Source organism: Seriola aureovittata, chromosome 18 (assembly GCF_021018895.1).
Source record: "Seriola aureovittata isolate HTS-2021-v1 ecotype China chromosome 18, ASM2101889v1, whole genome shotgun sequence".
Lineage (NCBI taxonomy): Eukaryota > Metazoa > Chordata > Actinopteri > Carangiformes > Carangidae > Seriola > Seriola aureovittata.
In genome coordinates this window covers 14,876,531-14,903,223 of record NC_079381.1, presented here as the reverse complement: position 1 = coordinate 14,903,223, position 26,693 = coordinate 14,876,531, and the positions used below count along the sequence as shown (strand labels likewise).

General features: G+C 38.5%; 1 protein-coding gene across 3 annotated transcripts in view; it reads right to left on the bottom strand.

Moving 5' to 3' along the window:
* Positions 1-2,094: 2,094 nt before the first annotated feature.
* The window catches only part of znf618 (zinc finger protein 618), a 33,128-nt gene continuing 8,529 nt past the window's right edge, over positions 2,095-26,693 (bottom strand). The window contains exons 2-14 of one of the 3 annotated variants that reach the window (XM_056403247.1): positions 24,895-25,234; positions 23,357-23,434; positions 22,993-23,037; positions 16,981-17,070; positions 16,068-16,148; positions 14,978-15,067; positions 14,603-14,692; positions 13,111-13,188; positions 11,600-11,644; positions 10,794-10,871; positions 9,644-9,802; positions 8,039-9,138; positions 2,095-7,791 (exon numbers count right to left, since the gene is read on the bottom strand). In XM_056403247.1, the coding sequence (XP_056259222.1) occupies positions 7,243-7,791; positions 8,039-9,138; positions 9,644-9,802; positions 10,794-10,871; positions 11,600-11,644; positions 13,111-13,188; positions 14,603-14,692; positions 14,978-15,067; positions 16,068-16,148; positions 16,981-17,070; positions 22,993-23,037; positions 23,357-23,434; positions 24,895-25,207 (2,796 nt within the window). In that variant the 5' untranslated portion in view covers positions 25,208-25,234 and the 3' untranslated portion in view covers positions 2,095-7,242. The remainder of the gene's footprint in view (positions 7,792-8,038; positions 9,139-9,643; positions 9,803-10,793; positions 10,872-11,599; positions 11,645-13,110; positions 13,189-14,602; positions 14,693-14,977; positions 15,068-16,067; positions 16,149-16,980; positions 17,071-22,992; positions 23,038-23,356; positions 23,435-24,894; positions 25,235-26,693) is intronic. The other 2 variants (XM_056403248.1, XM_056403249.1) reach the window with 2 other exon arrangements.

The following is a 26,693-nucleotide window of genomic DNA, read 5'->3' as shown; positions in this document are numbered from 1 at the left end:
CATGGCGCCGCCTGATTTGGGCTTGGAAAACGAAACCTGGACGCCCCTTTTAGTTGTGTAACAGCCAAGGGCAAAGGGAAGTCTACAGAACTTTCTCTGTTACTGTAAATGCAGTTGGACGGCTACATGTGCTTTACTTGGTAAAACAAAACAATCAGCTTCAGAGGCAGACTTTTTTTTTTTTTTTTCTCTCAATGGGTCATTGTCAAAAAGCTAAACATCCACACTGACAAATGTTTAAGTGGAGTCTTGCAAATGCTAAACATGAGGGGATGTGGGTACAGTCATGCATAGTAGCTCATTGACTCACAGCTATAAACTTGACTCACTATCCACTTCTTGAAGTGTTTACATGTTTTCCTGCTGTCAGGGCATTTCCTCGTGTGTCCTGGATTCCTCTCATTGTCCAAAAAAAAAAAACCAAATCTTCCAGCTCAGAAACTTCCCATATGTAGGAATATAAGTTTCGTTCATCTCATGACACAAACAACATATGTTATGTATAGTGAATATACTTTGTAACTCTGTAAACACAAGCACAGAAGACAACATTAAAGCAAAGCGTTCTGGATTGTTGGATGGATGTCTGGCTGTGTTTGAAAGTCACAGCTTGTCCCAAAACATCTTGGCCTCCCATATTCTGAAGGCAGAGAGACTGTCCTCTCTTTACAGCCTAAGCTGGGCTGCCTGGAGCATGACAGTTAGTGTTTCCACTCGAGCAGTGAGCACAATAAAAGCAGCACCTGGGGGGGTATGAAGTAATCCAGAATTCCTTAATGTTTTATTTTGGTAGTTTGGTCATTTCTGAGGCCTTATTTGTAGTGTTGCTGGACTGGATTCATTATATTGCACAGGTGATGCCATTATTGTAACTGATAAAAAGTCAGATACTGCCACCTAGTGGTCATATACTGGCACACAGAGGGAAACCCCTTCACATCCAGCCTCTGATGCATTTATCACAGTCCCAATGCAAAAGTCCAAATCCATAGTTTTTAGAACTTGAACAATGGCATCTAAAGAAAATCTATATATGCTGCCTTTATGATTTGTGTGCTTGCAGCCTCACAAGCTCCTACTCACTTTCTCTGAGAAAGAGCTGATCTGCAACTGTACAGGTCCGTAACCCAGAACGAAACGGAAGCAATTGAGCAGTGGGTGGGTTGTTTTCCCCACATTTTGCTTTCCTAAATGACTGAAAATGAGGGCCGGCTCACAAACACTTGGTGGGCAAAAGTAAAAACAAACTTAGCATCTCACTGTAGTAATAGCTTGTGGAAAAACGTCACCTTCAGCAGCAGGGTGTGGAGGAAGGGAGGAGGTTGTTGCAGTTTGTGTGTATGTGTGTGTATGTGTTTGGGTGAGGGGGTCGCTGGGGCAGTGGAGGAAAAGTGGGGGAAGCAAACTTGGGACGCATGTGCTGCAAATTAGGCTTTGATAGGCAGCTCTCGGAGTAGGGAGCAGCGGAGGAGACAAGAGTGCGGGTGTTTCTGCATGGCTGCAGACTGCTGCACCTCGGGGGCCGACTGACCCGGGTGTGAGAGGAGGAAGAAAGACAGCAGGCTGTGATGAACACTTGCTCGCTCTTTCCCTCCTTCTGTCTCACTCCCTCGCTCTTTTGCCCTATCCGTAGCCCCTGGGGAACCCTTTGCACGCACCTCTAAGCAGCCTCTGTATACTCACTCCCCATGTGTGAGTCTTCAATCGCTCTGCCCTTATATAAGGCCTCTTTCCCGTTTACATGTGTTTGAGGCCCTCCGTCTCTCCCTCTGCTTTATTTCTCTCTAGGTGGGAGTCCTCATTCATACTGAAAATAAGCAACCAGCCTCAATTTACAGGAAGGTATTCAAATATCTTATCAAGTTCTCACGATTCATAAATACAGAAGCTGCTTTTCTAAACATTAAACTTCACCCCTTGACTGGAAGAGAAGAGTAAGAGCTTTAACTCTAACTGTTGAATACACACTTTAACAGGGATAAAGCTGGACTTCGTGGCATTAAAATACTTTCCAGATTCTTAAGCATCCTCCCTTTCTCAACACAAACATACACACAGGCAGCTACCATTCGTCTAACAGCATGTACACAACAGTTTGACACAGATTTGGAGTTTATTCACACATCACATACTACAGTGGGTAATGTATTCAAGAAACATTGAACAGCGCTGCCATATATGACACAGGAAAAACAAAACAAAAAAAGACATTGAACCCTTTCTTTGCCATTATATAAAAATAGTGTTGCTACAAAAGTATAAATTAGGCTTACTAATAAGACAACTCAGATTTGAATCTACACAGGAATCTGCTGCCAAAGTGCGATAAAAAAGACAAAATGAATAGAATCAAAACACATTTTTTGCATTTTAGCAGAGTATAAAAGGAAGAAATGCCTGTAAAATAGGATGAAAGCAACACTAATTTCTTAACCTGAATTGATAATACAGACTATAATCCATAGTTAAAACTGATCTCCATGTTAGCATCCTTATACCATATTTTACAAGTGAACTTTTATTATCTGAATAAGTTAAAATCCTGAAACAAAATAAAACTTACAGCTGATTTCAGTTTTCTAATAACAGTATCTAAGTTGAGTTTTCTATCATATCAAAACCTTTTGAAATGCTACTGTAGAAAAAAGAGGTATAATGTTATTGGTGCTCCCTACTGTATCTCTGAAATGAAGGCGCCCCCTTGTGGCATAAAAACAGCAGTTCTCTTGTATTTACACAATACATCCTCTGAAAATGGATGATGTCAGCCCATAAACACCAACCCATGATCAGTATCGATACTCCCACCTTGAAAAGGTTAAAATTCAGTGCGGGGTCACTTCTCTATCTCATGATGAGCGTCTTAAGGTAACTTCTACTCAGAGCCAACATGATTCACTTCCATCTGATGAGAAACACTGGCTTATAACTTTATATATCAGTACTCTTATTAAAAGCATGCATATCTTAGATATAATTCTCATTTAATCAACAAAAAGAATGCTATTTCTAAGTAAAATTAAGTTGACATCATTACGTCAACGATGGCATTTTGTCCCAGAGCATATCCTATTTAAAATATGTATTTAAAAACTGTAAGAAAAATCCCTTCATCAGTTCAATCGAGGATCACTGCTAATACCGCAAACCAATGTACAGTATTTCGACTACTTCTCTGACCAAAGCTAATTTTTGTATGAACAGCTGATTTCCAATCACTAAATTACAACATTACCTTCTCTGTACTGAGGTAAAACATTGGATTGGTACTTAAAAAATTAAATTTAAAATATAATTTACAGCAATTTTCTTTTTTTTTTCTACCAAAATATAAATGTGTAACATAAATCAGTTCGAAAACAGCAGTATACATATTGATTTCAGGAATGCAAATTATCACAATGCAGTGATGTCTGGGTTACACTGAATCAAGCCATTTTCCCCAAGAGGAAAAACAGATAAAGTGTGTTAAATTGTTAGATAACCAAATCAACCCAGACATAATTATAATTCCTTCTGAGAACCTAAATAAAAAAAAACATATGTTTTTTAAAAACCCATTAAGGAGAGAAAAACATTTCTAAAATCAAAGCTGTTAGTGGAGGTAAGGAGAGCTACAGTCTTTTAAAAAACATCATGTAGTTGTGAGACATAAACATAATTTAAGACCTTATATTTATTTTTGTTCACTACACCGTTTGCTCCAATGCCCTTTAATTTCCCGTGTGCAGTGCACTGACTTCCTACTCCCTGTGCCCTTACAACTGAAAGGTACAGTCACATTCACCTTATTTTGAACAAAACTGTTCCGCACTCAGCCCCGAAAACAGATGTGATGTCACACAACTCCAATGTGGGTGATAAATAAACGTCGATCAGAGCGATTACAAACTGCAAACATTCCACGAGGGTGATGCTGCAGTTTGTAGTCTTGTTAGTGTGATATTGAACAAAACAAGATGATGACACAGCGTTAGAACAGTGACTTCTCCATTTCAAGGTACAGTGTGTCAGTGTTTTCTATTGGCCATGCACATCTGCAAGGTCAAAGTTGAAAACGGTGAACTCTGATCGGAGGAGATCGCAGGTTAACAGGAAGTGGATGCTTAAATTTCTCCACCGTAGAGGCTTACACCGAAACGATTGTGAGGCTGAGAAGTATTCGTTGGGCAGAAATATAATGTAGCAGCACCTTGAGTTGCACTGCAGCCTAAAGCTGGAAAACATGATTCGACTATGAGTGTTAAACATTTAAATCAGGAGTAGGTGATATAGTTTCTGCCAAAAAAAAGTGAAAAAAAAACCAACAACAACAAAAAAAAAAGTCAACTCTAGTCAAGCAGGTAGAGACATTCCCTGTTCATTCATGTGGAGCCGTCAAGTCATTGAACGGTACTGCAGCCTTTAGAATCAAAACACAATATTCTAACTGCACCACAAAATAGTATGATAACTAAATTCCAAATCCTGATGTTTATGTCATAACATTAGTATTGATTTATGCGGCTGTTCCAATACAAAGACCTGCAAATGTGATTTCTAATCTGCTACTGAGTCATTTCAGTACATGTTTAATACAGTGGATACTTGTGCTTGGGTGTGTTATTGTTGAAATTATTCCTGACCTGTCTTACAAAGTGAAATGAGACTCTAAAAGCGTGCATGCTCATCAGTTCAACCTTTTTAAAACTTGGGAACATTAGAATAAAGCACTTGTCAAATACCACAGTTGCCCACATTTTTTTTTTTTTTAAAGTCCACATTTGACCACTAGAGGGCACTGTTTCCAACCATCAGCCATTAAGTCCCTTCTACAGGAGTGAAATAAAAAAAAAAAAAAAAACTACAAGCTTTAGAAAAGATGGTGAAACGAAGGCCATTGAACAGCAATATAAAGGCATGATGTTGGCTCTGACTGAGGGGTTTAAGGTGATCGCATGAAAGAGACTTAAGGCCCAAAAACACAGATGACAAACTAGTATCTGACTGATTAGTACCAGAGGCAACAAACAAATTTTACAGTATAACTTCCATTCATCCAAGTCATTTTAGGAGGTATTAGCTCACGTAAATGTATTCTAGAATCCATAAAAAAATAAATAACTTGACTTCATTAGTATGCAAGTGTTGACTTAGTGAATGTACTGGCAGAATTTGTTTCGTCCTGAAAGAAATAACCCTCAGTGATCCTTTTTCTTTTTTCTTTTTTTCTTCGTTTGTTGCAAGTGGCACCAACTGCATTTGGGGTGGAACGTTTCACAAAAGTCACGGTTCAGTACATACCTCGGCATTGAGGTCACAGTTTGGTGTGTTTTAGGTTCATTGAGGAAAAAGTGGCGGTGCCAGCTTGGGTGCACTCATTCCTGAGAAAATCCCGTTGATTTCACAAAGAGAAAAATAATTTACTGTTAATAATAAACTGTCGGAAAGTCATGACAACAGTCATTTTTAATAGTGAAAGTCGGAAACTATGCCCCTATGATAAAGCTTATTGCCTTAAAAAAAATGGAAATTCGTAGCGCACATAAGGAAGACAATGTTTATATTAGAATGATAAATGAGGAAAGTATAATAAATAAAATAATAATCTAACTTTCCTGTGGAAAAGTTTTCTAGTTAAGCTTTGAAAACAAACGCATACATAAACATAAACAAACACACACAAACACACAGTGGCCAACCACACAAGGATTTATGCAATTATGAATTAAATCCTTGCCTACAAGCTTACCAAACTGATGGCTAATAACATTACTGCTGTTTATCTGAGGGCGATGCACAGGCAAAAACATCTTCCATGTTGAAAGAGGTGTATTGATGCATCTTATAGACACAACTGTAGGTGTGTCTTTTTACAGAGCTGAGTGGTGTGGAATTCCTGAATTACCAGCACTGGAGACTATCATCCAGCCAAACAAAGTGGCCTCTAGATGTTATCACTGTATATTTACTGACATGCAGGCTGAGTTGTACCATCAAGTATCATAGGATAATATAAGATTTATTAATTCAGCATGTGTCTTAATCCCTTGTTGATGCAATCCAGCTAAGGTTGTAGGTATAATAGTAACTTACTTACTAAGAGTAAGGCTAAATGAAATCAGTGTAAAAGCTGACCACAAACAGGTTCTGATATAATGCTGCCCTCTTTGTGCATGTACCAAACAAATATTTGTAAAGGAAACTCAATCAAAAGCATGACTTCATTTAAGTCAACCTAATAATATCGGCCTTCTGTGCAAGTCTAGCAATTTGACTTGCATATCTAGCAGCATAAGAGCTTGAGAACACTTTTTATCTCTTTTGTTTTAGGAAGAAAACAAACCATTGGATGATTTTTCTTTACAATTTGTGACATAAACAAGGAGGAATGCATCATATCGGAATTAATGTTTAATCAGCTGTTTTTTTTGTGTTTTTTTACCCTGGTGGTTAAAAAATGCATGCAGTGCAGTGCATGCAAATGATCCGCAGCTACATTTTGAGACCACTGAAGCAACCATCAAAAAATTTGCCATAATGATTAAGCTCAGATATATCCACTGCGGCTGAATATGCTTAAACATATCATTTTCAGTGGTACATAACAGTAAATCATAAACCTAGCACACTTACTTGTCCGAGGTACAACGGCAGTGAGGATTCACCACTTGATCCTTTTTGTCATAGACCAATGAAAATGATAACTCTTCAACATATTGTATATGCTACAGTTTTTAACTGCTTCATCCCTCTTTGACAACTTTGCTCATCTGGTTTGATTATTTTCTAAAGGTCTATGACAGTTGTTTCAAGCAGTGAAAGTTGATTTTACCTGAAAATGTTGCCATCCAGTGAGAATAACAGCATTATAGCCTAGTAGCAGTTTAGTTGTTAGGCTGGAGTAATTCAAATCACTGGCCAAGAGAAGACCGAAACTCATCCTGCTTACATGTGCATCCCATACCGAGGGTGGCGTACCAACCAGGACAATCTTTTGAGAGTTAACGTTCCACCCCTACATTTTGTCCACAGTACTTTACAACAGTCCTTCCTCCATATAAAATATGTAATAAGCCGTTTTATGGGTGTTTGCAAACTATACAATGTGAGTTTTCCTGTATATATCTGTTTCAAGAAGTATTTAATGTCCATACACATTGAAGTTTACAGTTGGTCTAAACCTACAGTATATAAATAATAGTCTTGAGTCATTCGTTGGAGGTGAAAGTTTGGTTGATTAGGGTTGGTTGGGTTTCTCTTCTAGCCCATGTTAGAGCGAAGGAAAATGAGTTTGTTCATTTCCTCAGCAGTGACCTGCTGCCTCCTCTTCATAGCCAGGCTCTGCTCGCACACAGTCACACACTCACCGCGTATGCCCACAGCAGGCACAGCGAGGAGCCACAGTGCCAGGCGAGCAAGCCTGGGGAACTTGTCACCCACTGCTGAGCTCCAGTACTGGAAGAGGTCAGGTGTCCCTTGGACAAGGGGCTCGGCCAGGTATTGAAAAATCTCTTGTCTAACTTGGCTCTGACTGTCATCATTACTGGACACTGTGCAAGATGAGGATGACCCCCTCGAGGTGCCACCATTGCTTCCACCTCCCTCTATGCGGCTTATTTTAGGGGTTGGTGGACCATCAGTGTCGCGTTCTTCACCACCTGAACCTCCACCACCTGTCATACCTCCATCCCTGGGTTCAGCAGCCATTTCGCATGCACGGTAGATTATGTCTTCATGTTGGTATGCTGGCACTGAACGCAGTTTGAGCTGTGGGTCCAGGACCATGGCTACCTGGTGAGCTCGTTCAACCTGGAGACAGAGAAACAATTCATTGACTCTCAGTTCTTCATAAAACAAACTACTCGCATTCAACTATCATATGTCAAAGTTCCCTTTTCTAGGGCTGGGTACTTTTTTAAAATAACCATCAAGTATTAAAAGTTGGCATCAATTGTCTTGTCAGATTTGTAATTTTGTTTACTTTTTTCCCCTAATAGTTCAAACATATCAGTTGAAGTATTGAAAAAAAGAAGTTCAACAAAACCTAGTTCAGTACCTTGAAATTTTCCTTGAGTGCTTCTAGGAAGTAGTGGCAGAGTTTGCTAGCAGTGCCAGTTCCAGCCTCTCCTGCTTTGGATGTGAAAAACTTCTCCAAGCGAAGGTAGACGGGCAGCACCTGCTGTAAGGTTGGTCTCCTTTGGCTGCTGAGCTCCAGAGCAGCCAGGCGCAGAGGTGCCAACAGACAAGCCAGCGTGCCCAGCAGATGCTTGTTGAGACCTTGGAGTAGTGGAGCCGTGGCCTTACTGCGTCCATAAGCTTCACAAATCTGTTCAAAGTGGGCATGGACCTGCAGAAGAGCTTCAGCCATGCGATCCCAGCAAGGAGGAGTGGGGCACTGTGCGGGGCTGCCCTGTGTACCTTCGTCAGTTGTGCTTGTGGATGTGTTGGTGCACTGTTCCTCACGAAGTACCAGTGTAGTGGAGGAGGCAATATCTCTGCACGTTGAGAGAAGCTCGGCCAGCTCATGAAGACCTCGAGCCTGGAGACTGCGCTTCCCAAGAACAGCCTGGACAACTGCACCGAGGGAACACCCTGCGCAGCGCAAGCATATTCTCCCCCGGCCACCGCCACCCAGTGGTGATCCTGCGAATCCCGATGACCCAACCCTCGGCTCTGAGACGTACACAGTGCGAATGTCTGACATCACAAACTCAGATAGCACATTCTGCACCCAGTGGTGAACCTGCTCCGGCCCTTCCCTCAGCTCAGCCTCCCTCACACCGAGCACATAGCGCTTCAGTCTCGACCCCTCCACCTGGTAGGCTGTTAGAACATAGCAAGCATCTGGTCCAGTTGTCTGGGAGTGGCAGGTGACAGCGATGCCAAGTGAAGCATTGGTGCCTAGAGCACACGTGACCTTGACTTTCACTTGGTTGTACATGCGGGGCAGCTGGCGCAGTGCCAAGGCACTCATGTTGCCAAGAGCATCACGGGTGGAGTAGGCACCATGACGAGCACCCGTGTCGACCAGGGTCTGTGCCAACTTCAGGAAGTCCTTGCTGTTAAGCACATTTAGCATGCTCAGATCTGAACACATTACCCGTAACAGGCGCTCAGCCACCTGCTGTCGCTCCTTTTCAGGTAGTCCATTATTTTCTGCCAGCACAAACAGCAGTTGGATGGATAAGGCAGAGCAAAACGTGAGACAAATAATTAGTGTTAATGTTTTTTAATTTGATATATTCACAGAAAGCACATGGAAATACACAATCATAGGGAATAATAAAGAGACGGTATTAACATGGGAACGACTTTGTTTTACAGACAAGATTCACTTGAAACAGAGAAATTTAGAGGTTATAGCTAACATCCTTTGAATTATATTATTGTAATATAATCATTTGTTTTGTTTTGCATTTATTTGACTAATACAGCAGAGATACAGAAAGGAAATGCAGGGAGAGAGATGGGTATGGCAATCAACAGATTTCCCCACCGAGAATCAAACCACAGTGGTTGATGCTTATATGCTATGCCTGCCAACCACCAAATGACCATAAAAACACCCATTTCTAACCACAAATGGTTAAAAGAGTCAAGGGGTGTACAAAACCTTTCATGTCTCCATATATACAATAACTAATTTGATGGTAGTACTTACGGCTGAGTGTGTGGTTTCTCTGGGAGATACTTTGAGGCTGGATTTGTAGTTTAACTGAGGAATGGGCCTGAGCCTGAGAACCTCTCCACAGCTGCTCCTGAGGACCCGAGGCAGAGGAGGTTTTGGGAGAGTCCCCTTTGGTGTGGTTCTCATTGTCAGCTGAGGAGATAGAGAGATGGAGGATCAGGCAGAGGTGACGATATTGTGCAAATTCATTGGAGAAAGTGTGTGTTTAGTGTTCCCAGTGAAGAAAAATGTAAATAATAAAATCATGACACAAAATTAAAGAAAAAAAACAAAAACAACTGTCAGCAAAAGAAAAGGACAAAAATACATTACTTGGCCTCCCTGAGTCTGTTATCAACAAATTGTGGCTTAAAACCACTTGTGCAAGTTTACAAAATGAATTTCAAATTTTTTTTCAAATAAGATCAGCAACAAATGTTGCTTGGTATGTTATTAGATGAGCTCAGTCTCACAGCAATAAACCCAGAAGCAAAAAACAGCAAACAGCAAAAATTCGTCATAAATGATCAGCTAGTGTAAATTGTTTCCATTGGTGAAGCCTGGATAATAGAATTTTAGGACTGTCCAGTGAACTATATAATTCACATGATAAAGTACAAATACCAAACATCTTGTGGCTACAGCTTCTCAAATATGGGTATTCCCTTTTTATTCTTGTTGTCATACCATTGTAAAATCAATGTGTTATATTAATATGCAATAGTAATATGTTATATGTTTTTTTTGACTGTTGGTGAGACTAAATTATTGTCATGACTTTCAGATCTTTATTTCTGACATTTTATATACTAATTGATTAAATAATTGAAAAGATACCCCGAAGACAACGTGCCTGCTGTATGTTTACATGGTGAAATGTATGATGCACTTAAGCTTTTGTAAGAAAACAAGAAACCTATCCAGGAGCCTCAGATCCAGATCTGCAACAACCCTCATTACAACAATATATTCCTTGGAACTCTAAGCAAATGTTGTGTTGTGTACAACAATTCTATGCCTAAACCTCAATAAACAATAAAAAAGACTATGTGTTATCACATGCATTGCAGCCACTCACGGTGTGTTCACATTCTGTATTTGTTTCCTTGTTGAGCTTAACATGCATTTGTAGTCGTGGACTCACCAGCGTGGGACTGCATGTGCTCCAGCAGGTTGTTGTAGAACTGGAACTGGATGCCACAGGCACCACAAGTGTAGGGTTCTAAAAAATCACAAGGCCCAGAAGAGCGTTGACTCTTTGTCGGAGGCAAAAATGAAAATACTGCGCATCTGTCCACCTTCTAGCCTCTATTATCCCTGATCTATACTGGATCTCTGTCGAATACAGCAACTCTGAAAGTCTGTCCCACCAAGATGAGGTTGTTTTTTGTGATTTTTTGCAGCCCAAAGTGGCTCAATTTGCAAGAGCATTCCTGAAAATTGTGTTGTAATCTGCAAACGTTTTTGCACAATTTTGTGTTTTATGTCCCCAGTTTGAATGCCCACCCCCCCGACCCACCCACCAGAAATCCCCCCATTTCCTGCCTGTTCCAACTGTATCCTATATAATAAATGCTAAAATGTTTACATCATTAAATTAAAACATTTTAAAATTATCCAACAATCTTTGTCCACCAAAAGAAAACCTTGTAATAGCATGAGTCAGCAAATGCTTAGTTGTCAGTCATTACAGGACACAGCTATATCTGAACACAATGCAGATGTACAATAAGACTAATGTTAATCATCCTGCTCAGACATTCCCTGGTGATAATGAAGCTTCATGTAGGAAATCTGTATAATCACAGTGGATTACAGAGAAACTATTTGCACCAAGCAACAACAGATTAACAAAAATTGAAGCATACCAGAAAAGAAAAAAAATGGTGAAATGAGAAGGAGTGCTGCATGCATATATTGTTTTGAGCAGGAAGGTGGGGTGGGACTTACTCTGTGTTGTAGAGAAGGAGCTGGCCACCAGAGGGCTCGGAGTTCCTGTGGACAAGAGGATAGGGAGGGAGTTAACACCACAGACACAGTAAAACATTCTCTATTGTTCCTTTCCCTTGTTTATTCAATTATTGCTTCATTTAATGTTTACTGTTAATTTTCAATATTTCATATTTGTGCAAGCATTATTTGCAATCAAAGAGTTTTTCTTCTATGTATCCATGATTTGGTGCAGAGCATCACAAACCCTCATAGAAATTTTAATCAGTGACTGATGGTGATCTTATCTGCATATAATCAATTTTAATACAGTGTCTATAAGAGGCAAACACGGATTGATTTCAGCACCAGATAAACAAACGATTTTCCTAAACCCCAAGAAGACAGATATGTAGGTGCAAACAAGTCATCACATGCACTGTATAGACACAGTGGAGAGAAAACTAGAACCACACCCATAAATAAGAACCGGACTGCCCTCTTTCTTTCTATTTATGCCACTTCATATACAGGGGCACACAACAGCAAATCCACATTTACTGAGAACAAGCAAAAATGCTTTGAAAAATCTTTGATAAAACTTACAAACTTTGAAAAATTCTGAACCGCTGATACCATGAGGAGTGGTTTCGAACATCACCAAGACTGTAGAGTTACCCGTTTCTATTTGTTTTTTTCAAAGCTGACTGCTTGCTAGGTGGGACATCACCTTTAGAAGTTGAGCATGGCAGATGTAACAAGTATCGACCGTATTACCACCAAACACTTGAGCAGTGTGACAAAATTAAAGTTGAAAAAAAATACTTACTGAGTTTAACACTCAAACATTCAATAAATCTGCTTCATTGGAGCTGTGTAGGTGTGATTTGATTAGGTTTAACTCATCAGATTCTGATTCTAATATTGGTGATTGATGCACAGAAATGTGTTATGTCACTTTTTCCCCAACTTAGTCCAACCCACTTCAAACCAGTGAGAATAGTACAGATAAAACAGCACAGACAGAAAGCTCTGCTGAGAAACAACCAGGACTTTTATAACTTGCCAGAAAATGTTGTTTTCATGTACAACAGCACTGCTCATAGTAAGAAGCTGATAAAGAAAATATGTTTGCAGCACCTGTGACTACAGAATGTGGCAGCTGTTGTCGGAGCCAAAGGTGATCAAACATTGTATTCAACAAGGTCTCCATTATCATGGTCTGAGTTTGGAGAGGAATAATGACAAAAGAGCTCTTGGATTTGTGGTTTAGTAGATAGTAACAATTAATGAAAGGTAGGTCATCCAAACCTCTTTACATCCTCTGCTCCTCCTCCATCTCATTTTTCAGCCAGGGCATTAGTTGCAAAACTGTCTGCAGAAGCACTATTTCTAACTCTACTGATATTTACACATACCTGCTTTGTAGCAGAACTGAAAATATGAAAATACCTTTCACCATTCAAGCAGAAATGATACATTTCTACACAAACAGACATACATCCATGTAGAATAAGGTATTCAGTGCTCACCGCTTGAATTCTGTGAGCTGTTTGTGTCAACCAGACTAGACTGAATCGCACTCTCCAGTTTCCGCCTGAATGGACTGTCTGTTGGTAAAAACACAGGAGAAACAATGAGGGACATGGCCATGCTAAATAATGTGGATAATATTTTCAATTCAAGCTATTAACTACACAACAGCTAAGACGGAGCCAAGTCAATGACATGCAATTTATACTTAATTTCAGTTTAGCATGCAAATCAATCACGCTAACAGCCTTGACAAAGGATCCAAATGTTCATATTACATTTAAATACGGGTTTAATTCCTCTTCTTCATTCCATCTTTTTGACCCACTTCTAAGATGTGAGTGTGTGCCGTGCTTTAAATAGTTCTTTATGGCAGAGTGCTTCTTCGCAGATAGATTGGGGCGTTCATGTGCCACAAAATACAGAACCAGTTGGAAGAAATATCAATGATTTATGACAGCTGGAATAAAAGGTTTTGGTTAAGCAATGGAACAATTATCTAAAACTACGTGCATTATTGAAAATAAACTATATGTAATATGTTACGATAACAGGCTAAATACAAATTATTGTATTACACTTTCTCATGGTCAAGTATTTCATTTATTTTTTTTAGTCTGACTAGAAAAAAAGAGGATAGATTTAAAGGGACGAAGGTTAAATTCAATACAGACTACACAGATTCTTAAATCTTTTACCAAATGTTATTGTTTTCTAAACATAATTTTAATGTGGTTCAGTGCTGGAGGAAATTAAAAAATAACAATCATATCAAAGAAAAAACATTCTCCGTGTATCACCGCTTAAGTTGTGCAAATATTCATTCACTAAAGGCTGATAGTTTCCAGCAGTAAATACAATGGTAAGGGCAAGGTGACCCAGAACCTTATATCCAAGCTCTTACGGTTCTCTTATCCTTTTTCCACTGGCTCAGGGAAACATACTTTAGCCATTGTGTGGTATGTTTGTGACCATTTCCAACGCACACTCACAACAGGACTGCTTACCATTATTGTGATGGTCTCTACCCTCATATCATGGTAAAATGTCTGCACTCGTGAAGTCATGCAGGTGACTGCCAATTTATAAAGACATTATTCAACAGTTCAGGCGGTAGGTGTTTGGTTTCTGATCATGTTCAGCAAGTTGTTTTTCCCCCATTTTATCAACATCAATCTCTGCTTAAATTGTGACTTATTTTCAGCTGTTTTACAATTTGTCATGTCGACACCCACAGCCAATTACAAAGCATTCAAGTTCTAAATCAGTGGTAAAAAAAAAAACAATATATGATCTGTAAATATTACACTTGGCTCTGGGATAAAGGTAAGTTCAAAAATACAAACTTATTCCTCTAGGGCTATACACACTGTCAAGGTGCATGATACTAAGATTCGATGGCCAAATTTCAATTAGTCACCATAAGAAGTTACAAGACATGTAAACTTTGATTATTATTACACAATAAATCAACAAAATACTTATGCTTACTTTTTATCTTTCCAGCTTGGCTGTGGCCAAATTTACTCATATCCATACTACCACATTCCTGTACCCGTGATGCCTTCATATCAAAGGAGCCTAGATCAAGAGAGATTCAGATTTGAGAGTTAATTGTAATTTAATCACATTAGATCAATGGCATTAAATCTGGCACTACGGATGTTTTACCTGAAAAACATGACAACACTATAAACATTTCAAAACAAAATTCAAGATATTAGCACTCCATAACATTTGTTTATAAGAAATTATATAGTATGTAAAAAATAAACTGAAATGACTAAAATAGGAACTCTAAATTCTAAGTCCAAAATTTCCAAATCCTGCACTTAGCAGCTTTAAGCAGTAACTAAACCGGCTCACCCATCGGTGTGTGAAGAGCAACATGCTCCTGGTACGGGTTGAAGTACTTGTACTGCTTCCCACAGAACTCACAAACATAGCTCCCCGTTTCTAGAGACAAGAAAACACAAAAACAAACGTTTGCTCTCATCACGATCCGGGTTGGTGAAAGAACCTGTGTCATATCAATTAAGATCCAATTTGTTGGATTAGTTGTGTTCAATCAAAAAAAGAACAGAATTATTTTGTAAATCATGCCTTTATGTCACTAGGGAGAAGCAGAAAACAAGAAGTCCTAACAGAATGGGGAAGAGGAAGGAGCTGGTGATTCTGAACGTATCTTTTCTCGATTGAAGTTTACATTTAGCAATCCCTCAATATTAGAGAAGATAAAAAACACAGGGGTTTCCCTGTATAGTGCAATAGTGGAGGTTCACAATATTTCCCCAATCAGTAGGAGTCATTAGTGCAGTGACAAGTGCAGGCTTCCCACCTGCGAACACTGCCAATTGTGTTTGAAGGGACACCCGCTGCCGTCGGTTGAACCCGCGGTCTCTGCGGAGATGGGCGAGTGCTTTTTCCCCTGCGAAGGAGGACTTTTGGACTCATGTTCTGAAACCTTTCCAGTGTGGAGTTAGCTCATATGCTTAATGTTATTTTTCTAACATGGATCATCTCCATGACTTATGGTCTTTCATTATAAACTGTGTCCAATACACTGCACTGGACGCAGGTGGACGCAAGCTATCAAGCTGTAATGGGAGTTCCAATGCCAAGTAAAACAAATTTTTTAACTCTGATTTCTGATTTTGTCCTCCTAATAACCAGCAAAATATAACAAAACAAATGATAGCAAATAACTTTGAAACAATGGATTACAGTGACACATGATCTCAATTTAGTTTGTTTCTTCTGCAGGGTTTAACAACATAAAATCCAAGAAAGCAGCTGCAACTTCCTTTTGAAGCTACGGTATTTATGGTGAGTTTTGTAGCCTTGCTCTGCTATGGTATATTTGTCTTCACTTTAAGTTTCCGATCACCATTTGCAAAACATTTTCTCTAAAAGAAATGGACTTAAAAAAAAAAAAAAGGACATCAAACAGTCTTACTTGGTCCAATTTTCTGATAGGGTTCAACTGGCTCCTCCTCTTTAAGGCCATCCACAGGTAACACTACCTGTTCATAAGGATCTGAGAGAGATGGGGAAGAAATGGACAATTATTTTCTCACCTAATGGTTATGCTTATCATAAAATATAAACTGAACTCTTAGAAATATATCAAATTGTTTCCAGCATCATCATTCAAACATGTTGACCTACAGACTGTTCAAATTTCATCTTGTTACTTTGTCAAATGTAATTTTGGTCATGCACACAAGCTTTGCTGCATTGTACTTGTCCTTTCTTTTCAGGGCGGACTTAAACAAAATCAAATAATGTGCACTGAAGCTAAAACAAAAAAAGGTAAAATATAAATATATTCCTAAATTTGTTGGACAAGCGCCCACTACCTTTGTGTTCATGAAAAATTTACCTTACCCTTTATTTTACAGCACACTCATTTCAAGAAAACAACACAGAAGAAATGAGAAGACGAGATATATATCAGTATTAATGTTTCTTTTCCGCTTACAGTGAAGAACGGCAAGGGCATCTCAATGTTTCCGTATTCATACCCTCTCACCTATGACTTTACATGGAGTGATACTGTGTAGTAAAGTGGTAGTAAGTAACTAGCCTGCCTGAATTACACTTCACCTGAGACAGACTATTATTAGTGACATACTATGTCTCTTTTTATGGTGAATTTTGTAATTTTAGTTTTTTTTTTTAGTAAAAAGACTAGTTTTTCTGATCTACTCCTCTTTACCATGCCACTCAGCTTTTGCTGCTGCGAGGTTCTGCAGCGACAGGACATTGTGAAATGGAAAGTTCACTTATGAATGTTCCCCAGTTCAAGTCTTGCGAGTTTCAAAGAAGAAATAAATTGTCATGCAAATTGTCCAAAAACTCTTGGTTACCATCAACGGCATGCAGGTCACGGTGCTCCTGGAAGCAGCTGTAGTACTTGTACTTCTTGCCACAGATGTCACAGGAGTAACGGAAGCTACCTGCAGATTAACAGATAGAGAGAGACGGGCACCATTTATATCCAGGACTAAACACACAAGCAGGCAGACAATGGATGTTATTGGCAATGACAAGCAGAGGGGTCATTCCATGCCAACTCATCCAGAACTCTGAACTTTTCCCAGTTCATGTCATTGATTTTCTCAAAAAAAAAAAAAATCATGTAAAAGCTTCTATTAAATTCATGGGACCTTTGACAAATCCTATAGCTGTACTCCAAATGCAGTTTTTAATTATAAATTGAAGTTTGATATGGAAGCATAATGCATTCACTTGAGAAAAAAAAAATCTGCTCTGTTTTTCTGAATTAACAAGATTATCTCAGAATTCTGAGATAATGACCTCGTTAATTCAGAAAAACAGAGGATTTTATATATTCATATTTTATATATATATATTTATAGGATTTTATATATTTATATATAAAAAAGAAAACCTCTCAGAATTCTGGGATAATGATCTCATTAATTCAGAAAAACAGAGCAGGTTTTGTTTTTGCAAAAACAAAACTGCTTTGCTGTATACTTAACAGTACATAGAGCAGGAAAGATGATAGAGGGTAGATATAGGTAAATTACAACACGTTGTAATTTAATAAATTCAGAGAAGTAGAACACCTTGTACGCCAAGGTGTTCCAACTGCTTTTCACACAATTTGCAGAAAAGTATATCATGGTGCCACATATTGTAAATAGGGGCAGAGAGAGCAGAGTTGTGTTTTTAGTCATTCTGCATTTGAAAAATAGACAATGAACAAACAAATAAGTTTAAAATACACAGGATAAGATTTGATTGTATTGGGACAGGCAGACGGAGGCTAAATGAGATTAGATAAACAAGCCGACTAGGCAGATGAATCCCTGAGGGAAAATGTGAAAGAAGTTAATCATGATTAGATAATTTTATTTTGTAATATCTGCATATAACCAAAGCTTTAAAAAAATATAGTTATGCAAAACAAGCATGAGTGCTACTCAGTAGAATGCATAACTCTGCCAAGGCAAAACAATCCTACACGTCTATCAGATCCTGAATATTATCTGGATCTAAACCACAACGTGCAAAGTCATTGATCTCAACACCATCAATGTCTGATTTTTTTTTTAACATCAAGACATCATGACTTATTTCCTGAGAATTTGACAAAAGTGTCGAAATATGTCCCATCTCGCAATGTTAGGGAAAGTGATAACAAATTCCTGGATCCACCCCTTTAACCGGATTGGCTCTGTAATTTAGCGGGTTCTTTCCTGGCCCATGCTCCATCCCTCCAACAAGTTTTGTGCAAATCAGTTCAGTACTTTTTGCATAATCATACTAACAAACAAACAAATAAACAAACAAACCTACACAAACATACACAGTTGAAATTATAAACCTCAAAAATCAAGTAGTAATCAAGTCATTTTTAATTAATCAGAATGGGCACACTAAAAATATAAAAATTCCAATGCAAATTTTTGCATTTATGCATTTTTAATTCTTTATAACATATAATGAATTAAATATTAATTCTAATTAAAGATAATATAGAGTTCTTAAGAATTACACAGTGAATTGTCTTTGCATTTTTATTGTGAATCTGTCAGATTGTATGTACTGCTAGCAAATGACTCAAACTGGATTATTTTAACTGGAATACTGAATTGAAACGTTGTCATCACCAAAATCATGCAAACATACATTTTTCAATGAGCATTAATATTAATTCCTGTATACATGTTTAAACATTTATTTATTTTCACAGCCAGTTCTTGCCGGGTGAAAGGACATAAGGGATGCAGATGACTTGTTCTGCTCTTGCTGACTTTGTTGCAGTGGAATGCATTGCGCATCCAGGTGGCTGTTGACAATTAAGAACACCTGAAGTGCCTTTTGGCACACTACAGTGAAATCCTGTCTGAAGACAATCTGTTGAATAAACAGCACAGAGCAACTGTAAGACAAAATCTATTTCTAACCTCCTCTCTCCAGTCCAGTGACACAGGCTAGTCTTCTCTCTATAATAATGGGTCTGACTGATGTTGCCCCTGCTGAAGGCCCCTCACCTCCCACACCCATGAGACAAATGTTTTATCATTTAGTAGGAGAGCAACAGCTTTTAAGTTTCCTGCAGTGCATTCTGACTCTGTCAATTTAATCAGCCACATTTTTGGCTGACTTCCTGAGGTATTTCAAAGATGTATATGAAATAAACTATTCTACGCCAGAGTGACCATTTTTAAGTCTGAAAAATTTGTGTCGACACTGTAAGTGTTAAGATAACCTTGTCAAAATGTATTTTCAAAATTTTGGAGGCGCAGTAAATGAATGTCCTACAAATGTGATACAAGGAGGCACAGCCGATTCAGAAAAGACAGTTTCTTCAATTCACAGCAGAAGCGTTTGTGCAAATTTATGCTTAATTGGCAACAAGGACATACAGCTACAAAAGTGATTATTAGGGCAGGGTTAAGCTAACTGTAATTGCATTTTTAACACCTCAAGGCTTCAATAGCAAGCATATTCTATAATTTCCCCACCAATTAACACAATTAAAACTATCTTCCACAAATTAGTGGATCCCTGGCAGTTGTCAGTATAATTAAAGTTCACATAACTTCATTCCTCCCAGCATAGGTATGGACACATTCGATGAAACAATGACAACATTTGGGTGGTTATGGGTGCATCCATTTAAACAGAACCTAACCATTGATTCTACTGTGATCCTTCTTCAATCCTTCCGCATTCAGACTGATTTACAATTTTTAGATGCAGCACACAAATATCATATATCATATCAATATATAATCAGCACAACAAAAGATACAATTCTTGTCAGTGTGATAACTCTGTCTCATAGTATAACTATTGTAAACCTCTGTGGAGTGTTTTGGCGTCAGATGATTAGTCAAAGTAGACTTTCCTGGTCTTGGCAGTACCTGAAGCCAAACATGCCCACCACCCCCTGCAACTTATTTTAATTGTAGAGCTGGTTTTGGTCTGAACACCCACTTAAGTTTGTTCTAGCCACACTCCCAAAATACTCTCTTCAACTCCACTCCTCCACAACACTACAGCCCAAATTCTTCGATACCTACTTCCTTTAAACGCAGGATTTTTCACAAACCATACTAACTGGAAAATTCAGGCTTATTATCAGGTGGTCTGTCTAAATGTTCTCCAACTGGTTTTAAAATGCAGGCTTGCAATGATAACAAATAAGATGCTACTGTAACCAATCATTAAGGGCAAGCTTGGTCTCATGCGGGCTTTAAATCAAGATTATTATAATGCCATATCTTCACTGTGCTGCCCTCAACCTGAGCTTTTAATTTCTTTTGGTCCCTAATGCGTTTTTCTTTTCCTTTTTTTTTTTTTTTTAAATATATATCAAATAAATTCCTAATAAACAGATTACTTTGCTGCCATGTTCTTTTGGGAAACTTGGACTGTTCATACAAGCATGTTACATTTAAAAATACACTCATAAACTGGCATGTCAGTCATTACCAGGTACAAAGTATAAATATGTGACATCCACCAAAAACGCTCTTTCCATCCTCTCAAGAATTTAATCTATCATTATTTTATTTTGCCAAGCAGCCTATCATGCCTACTTATTAACACTGTCACAGACCTTTTGGTCACACTGCGTTTGTGTTCCTCATACAGCTAAAATAAAATAAATAAAAAATTGTTGTTCTGTCTGCATAAAGATGATTGCTCTTTCTTTTCTCTCTGCCATGTTGATACTGTTGCCTTTAAGCGATGTGCACATTCATGTAATGATTGCTGAGAGTGCGTGTAGGAAGCTTTATAAATAACTCAAGTACTACTCTGAGGTAAGAGTATTTTTAGTCCTAATCAAACTTTCACGGTGATTCCTGGGAGTGATTTTAAGATGGCTGATAAATAGGTACAGGCCCTGGCGGCTGATATGTGATGTCATTAAAAGGAGAAACATCCCCATTCCTTTAAACCGCCATTTATTTTTCTAGGTAGTTTCAGGTTTACCTATGCTGCATTAGAGGAACTGGTGCTGTCAGACAACAAGGATCCAGTGTGTTCCTGTTTTGGCTGCGAGGACGTGGACTTAAATTGTCTCAGTCTTAAACCCCCCTCCCACTCAAAAATGTGTTTTGCTTATTGTTACTGCAGTTGGATGTTTGACCTTCACTGTGCAGAATGCCGTATGTGCAGAGTTTGTTTTCACATTCATCTGCTGAGGGGAAAATGCTCTCTGTGCTCACCTCATGTCTCAGTTTTATATGTACGCACCAGCAGGATTTTGTGACATCACAACTAGTCTGGTAGCATATCATGGTCCAGCATCCATCGTTGTAAAAATTGAAACCTCCAGAGCACTGAGAATGGACTTTTCGGAAAAGTAGGAGAGATCTTTTTTTCCAGCAGTTAAAATTTTGAAATTACAAAACATAATAATAATTATTGCTTTTATTGAGGGAGGAGAGGTAGAATTTTAGCCTGTTAATTGAATTTTTTGTGGGAAAGCCATATCAGACACAAATTATTCAAAGCAGAGTAATTAAACTTTAACTAAACTAATTTCATCTCCCAAATAACATTGTGACCTAGGGCTGGACGTCTGTATTGAGGTCATGCTTTGATTTTGATTCACAAAGTCTAGAATCAATTATTTTTGATTGAAGTTGATTTGTTTCTATTCTTGGTGGTTTAGTCAGATAAATACCAATGCTGCATAAAGTGCTTTAAAGTTTGACAAGTGAGCATCACATTTGTTTCAGTGAATGTAAAAGGGTGTAAAAAGCACGTTAGTGACTAAATTGTTAACACATTTCATGGTTAGAAAAATGTGAAACAAGAATTTCTTCTCCTTGGCAAATGCAAAATCACCAAAACATAACACGTCGATATTTTTTAGGCCTATATGTGAAAAACAGTTGGGCAAGATCAATGAAAAACCTGCGACACTTATCAGGGCATCATCATTATGCATATTTTACTAAATAAATGCCATCCCATACAACTACGCATAGACTGTCAGGAGCAGATGCTTCAGCTAAGTACAGATATCAACTGTAATTATCACTCTGAGCACAGACAAAACAGAAACTGAAAGTCTGCTCACTAATTCATCTGCACTGTTTGTGTTGACAAGACATCAGCCTGATATCTGCAGACAGCTGTTAGCTAGTGTTAGCTACCTGACAGGGACAGACTGAATAAAGTAGAATCCACATACTGTTCAGTTGACATCCACGGCCTCTCATCTTGTAGCTAGAGATAATATCTCTTCAACAAACACAAACCGAGCTCAGACCAGTGTACAGTCTTTTTTCCAGTTGATTCCTTTCATATATGTGATTTTTACATCGGCTGTAAGATATCCATCCTGCTGAAGGTCCACATAGACCGTAATCATTACTTTTGCAATAACTCAGTTTCCACCAAGAAGACATTTCACAGATCATGCAGCTTGAACAGAACCACTTTGAGGAACCACTGCCTACACATACTATTTTACACAGATGTACATGTTTACTGAGAGAAGGTGAAAATGTAAAGATTAATCTCCGTATTTTAAGGATCAATATCAGAGAGACGTTACTGTGCCAGAAATGTTGTAGTTAAGTTGAGTGTTACCCAAAGTACCTGATAAGGACGTCACCTGTGTCAAGGGCGACTACAGTGAGGAGGCGAGGAAAGAGGGAGGCGGATGGAAAGTAAAACCCTGGACAATGAGGATACATAATATGGCTTTACGCTTGCTAAGCCTGTTAAATTGTTGTGCACTGTTTCAGTCATCTGTATCAAAATCTAAATGATAGCCGCTAAAACAACATAATGTCTGTTCAATGACCCAAGCATGAAATAAACAGCTTGTGCTGGCACGCTACTAAACGTGAGTGTGTCTGAGTTTGCAAAAGTGTACTCACTGTTGGGTGTCTGGGGTAGACCATCGCCAACCATGGACTCTGATTCTATAGTAGAAAAAAAGGAAAATAAATAGTCAGCCTTGTAGAAATCTTTATAGATGAATGCAACAGTGTGCTCACATCAGCTCACAGCTTCCACCTTGTAGCTAAAATTGCTATCTCTGAGATTAAAATAATTCAGAGGCCAAATAAATAAATAAATTTAATATAATTCCTGGCCAAAATGGGGCATGAATGACTCATGTAGAGGAAGTGAATAATTTTAGGAGCATACTGTCAAGAGGAAAAACAGAGCAGGCAGTCAGTTATTATTTGGCTTTTCAATAAGACCAAATACATAGATAAAAAAACTATAGTGTCTTACCTCTGTGTGCCCTGACATGTGTCTGAAAGCAGTTATAATACTTGTACTTCTTCCCGCATACCCCACATACATAGGAACCTGCATGAGAATTCAAAACAGTGTCATAAAAACAAACTGACATTATCATCAGGAGTATACACACAAAGCATATATGATTGTCATAAAATTTTAGATCTTAGTTCTCTCTCGGCCTATAAGTAATCCCCATCATAACTACTCTATCACCTGGTTACTTCTCTAAGTAAAACTAAAATATTACCAACAATGAGTTAATGTTCTTCTGTGTTATATGTCACATTCCCAGCAATGTTTATGTTTTCTGAATTTGCGTCCTTCACCTCAAAATTAGCTTTCCACTGAGATCTTTTCTCAGCTTCTGTTGGCTAAAAAGGGAAGAATTACTCCAAATCGGATTAATTAATTCAATTAATGGGAAAATCCTGAGCCAAGATCAGAATCAGGGATAATCAAGGCACTTTTTACTGGTCAATATCAGCAACATAAAGCCAGCTTCCATTTCCAAGTCATTGCTTATTGTGCTTCAATTACATCAGCTGTCAAAAATGCTAAATTGTCCTCCATTGAAACTGTGAAATTAATGTTCAGGCGCAACCTGGAAATCCTAGAGACACTGGATCAAATACTTGTCAGTGACGACATCTATGCTCAGTTACCAGTTTATTAGGCACACATAGGTGCCTAACTTTATGGTCATTTTTGGAAGATTTAATTTGATGTGCTGTTGAATTATTCTGCATTATAATGGAAAAGAGCTTCTAATATTTTACCCACCTTATTTATATTAAGGAGGGGACACTGAATATTTGAAACACTAGACCTTTCTTGGAGACAGGATTTATTGCAGGACTGTTGGACTGCTTTCATTTTAGCTAGCTGTACCTAACAAAGTGGCAACTGAATGTACACACTGTCCGTTTGCACAAATACACATACACAGTGCGTATGTGTATTTGTGTAAATGATTTGACTAAGGAATTTGCTGAGTGGTTGCTATATTAACAATAATCACGAACATCATCATGTGAGAGCTTGCAGTTTGTAAATGAGAGGAAAGCACAAAATACAGACTAACTCTTTTAAAAGAACCAGCTCACTACAATTACAAAAAGAAACATTTTCTTATCCGCCCCGTAATTTATCCTTGTGTTTAGTCTTGGTTTCATTCACCCAGGTTTTTAGTTACTTGTCTTTATGATTGCAGCTGCGACCCCAATATTGGAGATGGAAGAAATTTTGTTTGTGTTCACAGGATTGGAAAATTACATTTAAAAAATTCAACAGCAAGAACACACTGTCAATAGTTTTCATTAGGGGCCATTTCTTGTGTAGAAATTGAGCTTTGTGGATTATTCTTCGTAACCGGGACATTGTTTCTGAAAAAAAACACAACTGTCGATTTTTTTTTAAATGTCATTTTTAAAATGCTGTGCAGCCTGTTTCGACAGTCAGGAAGCATGACCAGGGTCAAGGGACACCAGGCGTGCCTGCAGTCAGCAAATGCATGTATATTCACACACCTATGCATGAGTCTGTGCTCTTCGTTGGAGGAGGAGTACCAAGGGCAAACATACCCTCGGTCTGAGCTCTACGGGATCCACCTCCACTTGCTCCTCCATCGTTTCCTCCAATGACAACACAGATCTCAGCAGGGTTGGCATCAACAACTTTCCCATTGCTCGTCTCCGAGGTCCCGGGCTCTTTCTTAACTGTGACAGGTGGTGGGCTAGTATTCTTGTTCGCTGTGGCTGAGGTTGGTGAGGGGCCATCTGTGGCCGCACTCCCACTGTCCGCCTGTTCCTTCCCAGGGTTGGGTGCCTCTTGTGCACTCATGACTCCGCCTCCTCTGAGCCTGTGCTTCTGTTTGAGGGGAAGACACAACAGAGAGACAAGAAAAGACTTTACTTTTTGGTCCAGTAACAATATACAGTCTTAATTCAGGCATGACTTGTAGTTCAATATACAGTAAAGTATCTGAGCATATTATCAGCTCTGCCAGGTCAAACACAAATGTTTTCTCTTGAAACACTGCAAACACAACCAATATCAGAGAAAAAAGCCTGTTTCTATATGTCAACTTTGATTTGAGTCAAGTGCCTAAGTGCACACTGCAAAGAATAAGCAATAATCTGCAGCTGTCAACTATAGAAAGCCTAAAAAAAATAAAAAAAAAACCTAAATTATGAAACAACCACCACCCTTTTTCTAAATACAGAGATGTGTGAGCTCAAAATGCACCGGAGACACCTGTAACAGTGTAATTTCAAGGGCAGAAAAAACAGAATGTTTTGTACTGTTAGCAGTGAACAAGAAAGTGGCTTAACTGTTCATAAGTGACCTTTGATGGCATAAATTCCACAGCTTTGTGGCACCCAAATGCTCTAATTTCAGAAATATCCAAATTACACAACTTGCCACTTCAGCACAAGACTATAAAAGGCCTTGTCAAGAGAATGTGCTCAAAATGCAACCAAGCAAAACAGAGTTATGCCAGGATGACTGATATTATGGAAAGAGGGAAAATTGGTCTTCTATTAATAGCGCACCAATACAGCAACAACAAGCCTTTTCATAGCCCTAATACACCTTTCTTTGGATATGACACACGACCAACAAGCCTAAGCAAACATGCCCATGAAGTGGATAATGTTGTGACAAAACATTTCTGGTTTTCAGTTAGCATAGCTTGGAAAAATAAAAAATAATGTCAGATTAATCATAAAGTATGTGCAACACTTGACAGGCCTTGACCAAGGTTGTGCAAGTAGTGTGTTTTGTTGATTTCCTAATACTTTATACAACCTTTGTTTGGAACAAGCTTGAATGGTTTTTCAAATTTTAAGGTAGATTCTATTTAGTTACAAATTCTAGGTGCCGTAAATGTCCATAGCATATTCAATGAGAATTGAGTCAATTTTTGCATCTTGCCATTAACCAAATTGTTGGACAAGGTGAAATTTGACCCAACAGGAAAGGTCAGGGGATCACCAAAGCCAGTAGGTGCCATGCTCAGGGACCAAATCATGGCAAACCATCCATTTAATGGTGAACACTGACATGTAAGTTTGAGTATTTCCATTTTAGCTTCTCCATTATGGTAATTTTCCATTTTCAGTTTCATTATAGAAGATTTCCTTTTCAGTTTTTAATTGCTATTTTAGACGTGTATTACTAAAGCATTTTTGTGTGTATTTTCCATTACAAGTTCTTTCAATTTCCTTTTCCATTAGTCTTGTCGCAGTGTCTCATTTCACCAGTTCCATAAGGTGAACAACAACTGTGTATACCTGTGTAATTTCATCCACACTGTACACCGTCC